The sequence below is a fragment of the Phycodurus eques genome, chromosome 4, assembly GCF_024500275.1.
Source record: "Phycodurus eques isolate BA_2022a chromosome 4, UOR_Pequ_1.1, whole genome shotgun sequence".
Classification (NCBI taxonomy): Eukaryota; Metazoa; Chordata; class Actinopteri; order Syngnathiformes; family Syngnathidae; genus Phycodurus; species Phycodurus eques.
The window spans coordinates 23,631,863-23,644,275 of NC_084528.1; the positions used below are offsets into that span (position 1 = coordinate 23,631,863).

The 12,413-nt window shown below is 39.1% G+C and overlaps 1 protein-coding gene across 1 annotated transcript in view; it reads left to right on the forward strand.

The window, feature by feature from the left end:
* The window catches only part of bmper (BMP binding endothelial regulator), a 31,468-nt gene that overhangs the window by 7,428 nt on the left and 11,627 nt on the right, over positions 1–12,413 (forward strand). The window contains 5 exon segments of the mRNA XM_061674724.1: positions 9,213–9,312; positions 10,847–10,857; positions 10,859–10,930; positions 11,040–11,130; positions 11,224–11,306. Coding sequence (XP_061530708.1) covers positions 9,213–9,312; positions 10,847–10,857; positions 10,859–10,930; positions 11,040–11,130; positions 11,224–11,306 — 357 coding nt within the window.

Genomic DNA, 12,413 nt, shown 5'->3' on the forward strand with positions numbered 1-12,413 from the left:
AACGTCACTTTGGGCCAGAGCTCAGGCCCTGTGAGGACGAATTTGAAATTACAGAAATTGCTAATATAGTTACATGGGCCAGCACGACTGATTGCGAAGGCCCTGGGCAGATTACGTTGACATGGCAACACATTGAGGCTGAACTCTCGACAACAAGCCTAACATCTACTATCAAGCAGTGCAGCCAAGAGAAACACTGAAAAAAACGAAGGGAATAGACTGACTTTGAAACAATTTCAGAACAGAAATTAGAATTTAGGTTGCAAATGTTGGTGGGTGCCGCCACTGGAAGGTGACCTTGAGTTTTTTTTTTTTTTTTTTTTTTAAATAAATTGTTTAAAGACAACACAGCCATTGGAGTGAGCGTTTGTTTAAAGTAAGGCTGGTACGACTCCTTTCAAGGAAAACATGTGCTTACCCTAGTAAAAGCCACCCCACCACCACTCACACACATATTGACCACCAGTGAAGAAGATCATGTGAGCAAAGTAACAAAGTTCCCCTGCAGGCAGAATAGAATAGAATGCAGTTAAATGGAATGGAAAAAAATAGAATAGATTTTTTTACCATGATTTTTTACTACTTTTTCTGGGTTTTTTTCCATACTTTTTTCCCTAGGGTCTTTATTTTTCATTTTTATTTTTGTTGTTGCTATTTGTAGGGTTATTTTTGTCACTGTTTCAAAAAAATCTTTATTGTTTTCAGTTTTTTAAATTTGATTTCCTGTGCTTTTTCATTATTTTGTTTCTCCTTATTTCATTGTTTTTTTCCACGATTATTTTTCATCAGTGCCAAGATTATTATGAAGATAATTTGAATGCCTAAAGTAGTGATGCTGTTGATTGTGCAGTCGAAGACCGTGCTGCCTTCGCCGCCAGCAACCTGTTTTTGTTTTTTTTTTGCCGACTTGGCGACAATTAGTTTTTGTTATTTTTTTGTTGTTGTTGATGCGCACACACTGTCCATGCAATCAATCCCTTCCTTCCTACCGCTTGGATGATTTAAATTTAATTCCATCTGTGAATGACGGTGGATGTGTGATCCTAAGAGTTTGTATACTTTGAATATTTGTTGGCGAAAGAAAAAAAATAATGCTTTATTTTATTTTATTTTTTGCCTCTAACATAACAATACAGTATATGGTTATGTTAGATATAGTATATAATTCCTGAAATAGTTGTTGTTGATTTTCCCCTGTCAGATAAATAGAATAGAATACAATACAAAACAATACAAAGAACAATGAAAACAGGTTATAGTTAACAGTTAACAGGTTAAAGTGAAACATTTCCCATAATCCAACGTTTCCGCCAACGAGGCAGCTTTGTTGTCATGGTTATGGCAGCATTCTAGTTCTTATCAGGTTGGCATCAGTTAAAAGCCCACCTCAATGGATGTCACTCGTCAGCAGCCAATCACTGACCTTTCATCCAGACTTCAACCCGACCACCCCCAACCCCCGCCCAAAATCAGCGCGGCCCCCCACCGACCCCATTACACGATATGGACAAAAGTGTTGGGACACACACACACAGGTCTTAATCAATCAATTAATCAATCAATCAATCAATCAACCAGAGGTTGGACTTTACTTCTTAATGTTAATCATTGACCTAATCAATTCCATCTCTGCGTCATTTGGGCAACTTCTGTTTCTGTTTCAAGGACCGTACATAATAAGTCATGATTGGAGGAGTTTGGTTTGGGAATAGAACAGAAATAGCGAGCAACATCAAGAATTCCCACGGACACGTGTCAACATCTTTTGGAAAGTCATCCAACAAGCACACAAAAATGATATACAGTATTTGGCCATCTAGTGCAATATTTGCAAATAGAAGTCCAATAGTTGGATTTTGGCACAGAAAAACGACACTTGGCCCCTGGAACACTACATATTGTCACATACATGATATATTTGGAAACAAAAGTGTAATATTTGTTCAGAAAAATGCAATTGTTGATGATTTTCAAAATTCTTGTCACAGAAATGCTGTACTAAGATTTTGGGGGTTTTAAAAAACGATAACCGATCACCGATCCGATCACAAGATGGAGGAATGTCTATTTAAATGACCCAGACCCCCATGTTGCCTTCACTTTTCTGTCCCAAAACGTTTGCCCAAATGTAATATTTCATTCCCATTTCACATCATGTACAGTAGGTGTCCCAATACTATTTCATACTATTCCACATTTCCGTCATTTCCAAATGTTTCACTTTTTCGTTACGCTTCGCTTTCTGTCTGCGTCCTAATACTTTTGCCCACACTCCACATTTTTCTTGGGAGAGGGGGCTGCTGGTGGATTGATCCTGAGTGTGTTCAAGTACTTCCACATCTGTCAGCCCCCTCATCCCCCCCTTCACCCAAAGACATGCGGTGAGTCTCCTGTCGCCAGGCGGTCTGATGCATTTGGTGGGGGGGCAGGGGTGTGTGAGTGTGTGTGGGGGGGGTTGGGGGGGGGCAGTGTCACTCATATAAAAGGATGAAGGGGAGGGTTGGGGGCGTCTAGGCCGACCAGGCTAATAGCTGGGACACACATACACACACACACACACACAGGGGCCATTGTACCACTGACAGATGGGTCGCCATTGCGGTCCGTTATCTGCTAAACCTCTTCATCCAGTCGTCTATCTCTCTGTCTGTCTGTCTGCCTCACCTTCATCACAGTCACGGTCAAGTGCTTTTCCAACCCGAAATATGGGAAGCATGGCGCTTGCTATTTTGAAACCATTTTTCCTACTAATGATAATTTAGTTCATTAATCCATTAATCATTTTGAATAGGATTTTTACTGTATAGGCAATGTTTTAAATCACATTTTAATATTCTCAACTGTCACATGGTATTAAAAAGAAGTTATTCTTAATTGTTAAATTTTTTTTTTTTTAACAGTGGAAAGAATTCTCCATGTTGGAAATTATGGGAATTCTTATCGGGTACTTGATATTTTTAAGCAATTTCGTTGCCATAGGAAGTCATGGAACTAGAAAATAATCTGTTCCAATGCCAAACTGTCAAATTCCAATTATTTTACTATAGAGTTTTATTAACGTTTTATGTAACATTTTAACATTCTTTACTGTCATAGTAAAAATTGTGTAAAAAAAAAAAAAAAAAACAGCTTGGGAAAACATGGGTAAGCCGCTTTTTCACAAATTTCTGTTGGAACAAAGGGAATTGTGAGAATTAATTTTTTGGGTACTGCACTTAATATTTTGATATTATAAAGCCATTTTGTATGTTCATATGTAAAACTGTTTATTTTAACCAGGAAATAATTCATTCTATTTTGTATTACATTTTAATTTAATAATTTAGTTCGAATTAAACAACCAATTATTTAATTAAATTAAGTTTAAGAAAATGAAAATTATTTTAACTAAATCAAAATGTGCATGTAAATACATGTATGCACAATAAATACAATGTTTTTATATGAAAATAATAATTCATAGCGTTATTGTTTATAATTAATTTAATTTTATATAACTGACCAATTATTTATTGAAATAATTTAAATATTTTACAAATAGTTTGTATTTTATTCTTTACAATAAATTTAAAAAACTGTTATTAAATTATATAAACGAATACAAATAAATGAATAAATACATTACCGTGTTTTGGGATACAATTTTAAGAGGACTGAATGAATGCAACAAATATTACAGGACTCTTGATCACCCCTGCTAAAGACTGTAATGTTTTAATGAACATTTTTTGACATTCTAGTGTGTGTGAAATGACATCAGCATCGTGTGATGTTGAGTGCCCACGTTAAAAAAATGCCAACACATTAACGGTGTTTGAGATCGATGTAGGGTCGAAATTGGCTTGCCGTCGGCGTGATAACACAAACAGAAGCCGACGGACGGCGGAGAGTTCGCGCTCAGATGGATTAAAAAAACGGCTGATGAGGCGGAATTTCAGCGCTAGCTATCGTATTACACAGCAGTGACTGATGTTGAATCAATCTCTCATTAGCGACTTTCAGTATGTGAATGGACGCCAAATAATTTTGGGGGAAAAGACAATTCCGGAATGTTTTGGGAGGAGATTATGTTGAGAATTTCATGAAATGAAAGCAAATAAAGAAATGAGCACATACCTCGGGTCAAAGGTTTCCAATATGTGAATAATACATTGTTGCTTTTGCAATGTGTAAATGTAAATGTTGCCTCTAATTTTGTGACTTAAGAAGCATATATGGTCAGAATTAGTTCTATCACACACACACACACACACACACACACACACACACACACTTGGACAGGAAGAAAGGGGGGGTCCGTTTGGGGAATTCCTTAGCCTGAAGCTACTGTGGCTCTTGCACCGCTAAGGGGGGTCCTGACCTGTTTGTTTAGGAGGTGAAAGTTCACGGTCGGGTGGAAAGGGGGTGGGGGGAGCAATACCTTGAGTGATTGGAGATGAAAGAAGAGGAGGAGAAAGTGATGCAAGAGAAGAAGAGAACGAGGAAAGAAGGGAGTATAAAAAATTATGGGCAGGAACGATGGCCATTGTCTCCCCCTCGAGGCAGAAGAGCAAGACACAGCCAAGTCAAACTGCTACAAAATTAAAATAGAAGTACTGTACTGGAGATCAGTGTTTCTCAAACTTTTGCACCAAGTAGCACCTCAAAAACGCTCGTATTGATATAACACAACCAGCAAGGCGCAAACAAAAGACAAAGAGCAGCATTTAGGAGGGATTCATAGAAATAAAAATGTAATCACACAAGGGAAAAAAACAGAAGCTAAAAATGTTGCCATTGAATGTCGACCATACCTAAATTCACATTCTGCTGTGATTTAATCGTAAATGTCAACAGGGCCGACCTTGGGCATAGGCGACATAGGCGGTCGCCTAGGGCGCCATCTGCTGGAGGGGCGCACTGCCAGCGCCCTCCTCCTCCTCCTCCTCGGGAAAATTGTTTTAATAAAATCATAAAATAATTTGTGACGCCCACTGGGCCCCACTTTACGTTTCTGTCTTGAAAATAAAAAATATAAAGGTAACGTTATGTCAACATGTTTTTAAAATATCGTTTTGTGCCAAGAATATGTTTTAGCTAGCTCGCGTCAACTAAAGTAAACATTAGCTTAACACACTGCTGTCGGGTGACCAGACGTCCTCTTTTAGCCAGACATAAAAATGTGCCCGGACGAAATTTCAAACTGGTCAGCTATTCTCGAAGTACATATTTTCTCGTATTTTTGTAGATATTTCTCAAAATCCTAAATATAATTAAAATGCAGATGCCAATGCTCTTACAAGCACCGCATTGCTAGAGACAAATTAAAGGAAAGTAAATTCTTGAGGAACTGTCAAACTACTCAATGCAAAATTAAAATGAGACAAAAGGAAAATGTTTCTTGGTCAATGCGTAAAATCTCCCATCGCTGAATCAATCTCATTCCAGTTGGGAAGCGGCACTTATTTGCAATAACTTGACAACTAACTTTTAACATGGAAAAACATCGATTCAAATGTCAAGAAATGCCCAATTAATATGATTACAAATGATAGTAGCAAATACTCCCTCCTCTGGCTGATTGGTATATTGCTCGCTCTCTGTTGGGGTAAGGGCAAATTTATCGACGTCACCCCAGAGAACTCTGCAAATGTCAAAACGACCAAAAATGTCCAGAACACAGGAAAAAAGAAGAAAAAAAAGGGGGGGGGGGGTGGAGGGGAGAATGACAGGTCAAGTTTTTGTAACTTTTGGTTTGTCCCATTAGCTGTCGTAACAGCCATGATTTGTTTGGCAGTAATGATAAAGTAATCAAATGAAGAAAATGTTCAATTTTATATTTTAATTTGTGTGGCATGTTATCTTATAAATTTAAGGCAATGTTAAAAACTATTGGTAGTCAACTTTTTTGAAAGCTTATTTAGATCATTGGTGGAGGGGGGGGGGGGGGGGGGCGCCATATAAAATCTCACTAAGGGCGCCTCATTGGCTAGGGCCGGCCCTGAATAACAACACTTTACTATTGTCACAGACGTCCGAATTTGAATATACCGTAAAACAATTAACATTTAACCGCTGCAGTCACTAAATGCAAGAGTGCCATGTGACCTATGTGTAATTTGATTGGTGGTTGAGATGTAATTCGATTACACGTGAGCCGCCGCTAGTTGACATTTCCCAAGGTTTGACTTTTACGTCTTCCAGTTAGCCATTTGTCACGTGTGTGACTTTTAAACAAGCCGTATGTAATTCAATGTAATCGTAGTGTGTAGTGTGTGTGTATGTGTGTGGTAGTGGTCATTGGGGGGCAGTTGCGGTGGCGGGGGGTCGGCGGCAGACAGCCATTCAGCGGAGCAGCCTCAGTGTCGCGGTATGTCGAGTGTTTATAAGGCGTTATGACCCGTCGTCACCTTTGACCTGTAGACAAGGAACCCCATGGAGGGGTGACGGGGGTCAACAGGGGGGCTGTAGTGGGTGGCTGGGGGTGGGGGCTCAGGTCACATGCACTAATACCACTTTGTGCCATCAGATGATGGGAGCGAGGCAAGGACTTGACCTTGGACAAGCTTGATCACATGTTGTAAACTACAGTAAATGTACTGTGAATGTAGTTTATCGCAGGGGATACGTTCCAGACCCAATCGTTATTGGTGAAAATCCGTGATATAAAGAGTCCATATACATTTTTTTAAATGTATATATTTGTACCCCTCCCACACACTTTCGAAACATTTCATCTTAATAGAACACTTTTTCTTTAATGAAATACTCCTTGCTAGAGGTAAAGTGTACCTGCTTTGAGGTGCCATTCGAGTAAAGTGGAAAAAAAATATGCACCAACTGAGGTACTGTGATGCCCTCGCATGTGGGCAAGGAGAGCCACATTCGCTGATGCACTTTTGTGTTTTTTTTGTTTGTTTTTACGGGACAATTAAACACACAGACGCACAATGGGTAACACTCGCCAGCACTTGCTGTAGGCCACAACTCACGCCCAGACGCTCGCACGCAGACTAACCGACTCAGCTCCTGACATCACTCACTTGGCCACGCCCCTTAAAGGCATCCACAAATCAGTCAATCAAAACTGTATGATTGATTTATATGGCACTTTTCATGCATGTGAAACGCATGTACATAAAAAAGGAACAGAACTACGCAAATGCTCGACGCATACACACGCACGCACATGCTATCGTATATGTACGCAGGACTATAAAATGCCAGAGAATTAAAAGAAATGAATAAGTAAAATCAGGACGCACTATCTTTTTTAGCTCTTTGTAGTCAGGAAATACCAGTTTATAAAACAAAGTAAGATAAATAAAAGCAAATATGTAAATACTACAATACGCACAGTAATTAGCTCTACACTTTCTAAAATCTTTGTTTTCTTTTACATTCTTTTAAATATATTTTTATACAATGCAGTGGTATTTTTCTTTCTTAAAATCCACAACAACAACAAACATTTTGGTGGAGCTGGAACCGATTAATGCCATTTCAATGGAGAAAATTGATTTTAGATGAGAGTTCAGTTACCAGTGTATTTTAGCAGTCCAGAACATCTGCCTCGACGTCATGTGTCCGTTCTCGATTCAGCCGGCCTCCTTTCATGTGTGCTGCCGGGACGCAGCAAAGAAAACAAAATAAAGATTATCGAGCACAAACCGCATGACAGAAAAGCAACAATAAAAGCAACTGTGAAACTGAAACACATTTGGATTCTGTTCTGTCTGGAGATATAGACAGTGACAATAACAGTTGCTTCTGGACAGCTGTGACAAATCGCAATTTGTTATATTTAGTATTGAATAACATCACAGACATTTGAAAACTGTCCCAAACCTTAACTAGTTTTTATCACCGGCGACCTGAATGAGGATAATGCTACAGAAAATGGATGCATTGTATTTTGTCCATGGAAGTTTGAGATTTAACTAAAATGTGAATTGTGTTACAGTTAAAAATATACATTTTGTAGTAAACCCATTCGACGTTTTTTTTGTAATCCACTTATTCAATTAATTCTTTCAGCCCTAAAAGCCGAGGAATCCAAACTGAAGGCAAGGTGCAGTCTGTTGCCCCCTAATTGTGGAATCTTATTTTCATTACTTTCAATTGGATCTGATCTGTTTTCTTTTTCTCGTGTTAACAGAGAAATGTAAAATTTTGCATTCCTGTATTGTGAGTCATCTTTGTGAAAAGTGCTATGTAAATAAAACCTACTGACTTACTTTCTTTAAACTCATCCTGGATACAAATTCATCCAAAACTATTTAACATTTTTCATTCAGTCATTTCATAGTCAGTGTAAGTGAACATGCCAAACTTGAGTGAAAATGACTTATTTCCACATAAAATGCAATAAAAACAATACACGGTCAATTAAAATAGTTGGGGCCGTCAAGTCTGAACCGCCATATAATGTGCGATTACTGTATTATTTATTACAGATGATGTGTGACCACAAAGTGAAGTCATGTCGCATTTTGGCCCTTCAAAAGTGACTCAAACGGTAGCATCTTCCTGATACTTTAGCATTTAGCATCAGACGCTCCATGTTCATTGTTTCCTAACAGTAACATTTAAAGTTATTTGGCTGAGATTTTGTCATTTATGACATTCTTGAATCAATGAGTTGACAGATTGGTAACTGTAATTCACCAGTTTACCAACAGTGGTGAGTGCAACTGCAGTCTGGTATCAGAATTACACATCAACATTGTGTTTTTTGGAAAAATATATCATGGTTTAAAATACTGTATCTGCATTTCCTCTGTAAATGGTCACCTACTTAAAGTCATGGCACCCATAACAAATGTTACAGGACTCTTGAGAATGTAAATGCTCGAAGGGCAGCAGGAACGCAAGCAGGCTTGCCTGTAACGGGATGACCATCCGGCAGTCCCAGTAGTATTATTAGAATCCACATTGTGTTTAAATGTGGTGAAGGGAGTTCATCCTTCATTTGGGAATCATGCAAATTGTTCCGAATGAACTGTGTACGTTTCGGAAAGCGATGTGAGTGAAGTGAGGCTCGTGTTGATGTCGATGATTCATTGTGATGACCTCGTGACTTGGAATAGTAATAATAATAATAAAATAATGATAATCTCCTCCGTTGTGTCATCTCATTTTAACCTTAAAATGTTGTTTTGACTAAAGAGCAAAACAGCGCAATGACCAAGGTCCTCCTCTTCTTTCTCCTTCGCCTCCTCTGCGGCCGACAGGAGGGCAAGGCCGACTGCAAGCAGGAGAAATGTCCGCCCGTGTCTGAAGATTGCGCCCTGGTGGTCAAACAAAGCGGCGCATGCTGCGAGAGGTGTAAAGGTAAGAAAGTATTTTTTTAATGTTTAATACAGAGCTTCGATTGATGTGTATTTAAACATTTTTAAGTGGCCAAGTGGCCTGGCATATTACACTGCTCCGTCAGCCAGATTGTTTTATTTGGTGACTTAATCACACCATAAAAATACCTTAGGGATCAACAGTTTAACTTGAAGGCCACAGACTACTTGATTTATTATTATCTTACATTATTCTTTTGTTTTATGTGGTAGTGGCTGTGTATGCATCTGAACTGCATGTCACATAGAAACCTTGTAAGTTTTAATTCTGGTTTTAACCTTTCTAAACCCACACTTCTTATGCTGCCCACCTCCACCATTTTTTTTTAACTAGCATTCGGGCCATGTCAATTGTCATTTTTAGTATATGCCGCAGACCACCGAAAATTGGACGGCGGGCCGCAAATAGCCACAGGGCCATAGATTGGACATCCCTGATTTACAGTAGCTTTTTTTTCTCTTTTTTTTTTTTTTTTTAATAAACATACTTTGAAAAGTATGTTGGGAGTAGATGCAGTCGCCACATGGTCCGTCCATCATGTTAGCGAGTCCTGAGTTGATGAAGCTGATCCGAGGTCCCCAGGGAAGTTTGGCTTTCAAACGTCACATAATTCCCCTCAGTACTGGCTCGGGATGAGCACTCTTGGTTTGGTTTTCGGACCCAGTAAAGCTGATCAATACTCGTGATCAGGTTTCAATGCAGCATTGATCTCAGTCCATTTACTGTAAATGGCATGAAATGAATAGGCTATTAATTTAGTGCTGAATGGACAAGCCACAAAGTCTGAGCGTGTGTACGTGTGTGTATTTCGTACTCGTTGGGAACACGATAACTTTCAATTTTTACATTTTCTGAAATAGTGAGGACTTTTAAAATACACATTCAAAGGTTAATCACAGGGTTAATTTATTTATTTTCTTTTTTTTTCATTATCCTGCTAACTTGTAGCATTATCTAGAGAATAATGTGTAAAATATTAGACACGCCTGTATGATATCAACAGTTTTAGAAATTTTGTTTAACCGTCAAATTGGTCAAATTTACACATTTTAAAGTTTAAAATGCTACAGAATTAATGTTTAAGATTCATTTTAAAAAACAGGATTCGGTTGGCCTTGTTCTTTGATTCTCTTTACTATACAATATTTGCTCTATCTATTTTTACAGTATTTTTGATCGTTTTATTTCAGCTGTTTTTCAATATTTACTAAATGGATTCAAATATAAATGTTTGTTTTTGTTGTTGTTTTACCCATGAACATTTTTGTAAATCAATTTTGTAATTATGAAAACAGTGAGAATTTGTTTCGAAACGAACATCTCTTATTGTCTTTCCAAACTTTGTGACTTTCCCATTCTAAAGATACGCATTGACCCAATACAAAGTCACTTAAACTCTGTATACAACATTCGTGTCCTCAGCAGTGATTTTGAGCCACATTTCTGAAAATGATTGTTTCGACGGTGCCATCCTGTTATTGACATTTGAAATCCAAACACGTTGTTGTCTTCTTAGGTTGCATGTTGGCACGGACGAGCCTACAACAGCTCAATTACCTGGACCAGCGTCACCAAGCCCTGCATGACCCGGCGCTGTCAGGTGTGTGTGAAGAAAAAAAAATATAGATGGATAGATGTTGTGAGAAGATGACAAGGGTCACATGTATGAAACATTTTGATCTAAACCGTTTACGTCATGGTTGTGACAGGAAGGCGTCATCACCGAAGCACAGGTGCAATGTGTGGTCCACTGCAAGAACCCCAAGATCCATCCCAAAAAGTGCTGCCCTACATGCCCCAGTGAGTAATACCTCCACCCAAGTCAAAGCGTCAAAAGAAAGGCAAGTAGCCATCTTGAGAACTTGTTGTAATCCCGTGGTCTCTTTCTGTCAGGCTGCATTTTCGAGGGTCGTCTGCACAAAGAGAAGGAAGAATTCAGTCCTGAAGGCAAACCCTGCATCAAGTGTACTTGCGCAGTGAGTATCCGAAATCATGAGGTGGGATTCACAGAAACAGACATCAGGGGGGTCGTCGGTTTACGACGATCCTGACTTACCAGCAGTGAGCGATGAGCTGCAAATGTTTTTCATACAAATATTTACAGTGAATCCTTGCTGTTTGTGGGGTTTACGGACAAAGCCCTGGCTTTAACCAGTCGTTCACCGTGCCGCCCTGTTTTTAATCATATACCCTAAATATTCCCCAATCTATGATCACAAGATCCGTTGTAGTCCAAATATAAGCATGCACAGCAATTCGCTGTCCTGGTCATCTGGACTAGTGATGGGCACGGCAGTTCTTTTGAGTGGACTGAATCATGCGAATCAGTTCGTTAAAAAGATTTGTTCAAAAGATCCGTTCACGGAATCGACCAGTTCTTTTTCACAAAATCATTCAAGTCCTTCCTCATTCAGTTAATGATCCATCCCTGAGGTTTACGCTCACTCGACACATTCACCGAAGGACTATGCGTTGTTGTTTTCATGTATTGTAAACTAGGGAAGGCGGGGAGATTATTTCAAGAAAGAAAAAAAAACTTCGGCTAAATTATCACCTACCTATCTCTCCCTCAGCAAGCTCTCAAAGACCCGGCTTCGGTTGTGACTCGTGAACACGCGTGCAGCGGGCTCAGCTACTGAGCATCCTTCCGCGTCCCCTGACGTCCAGCTCGGCTCTCGCCAGCGGGCGTGACTTTTCTGCATTCCACATCGGTGACACCAGCCCCCGCCAGCTGGGCTTTCTGCTCACTCACCTTACTGTTATTGTCATCTGATTAGTGGAAAGCGTCTTTGAGTGTCTTGAGAAGCGCTATATAAGTTGAATGTATTATTATTATTATTAAATAAAAAGCTTTAACAATCACATTAGAGACACAGAGGGAATGATATGTTTGTGTACGTATATACATGTATTATTCATTTACATTTATTTTAAATATTTGTGCTTGACTGACTCAAACATTAGCCGTTAGCTTGAAGCTGCTAGTGAAAGCTATCCCCGCGAGGACGTCACTCACTCATGAGAATCAGATTCAGAATCATCTTTATTTGCCAAGTATGTCCAAAAAACACACAAGGAATTGA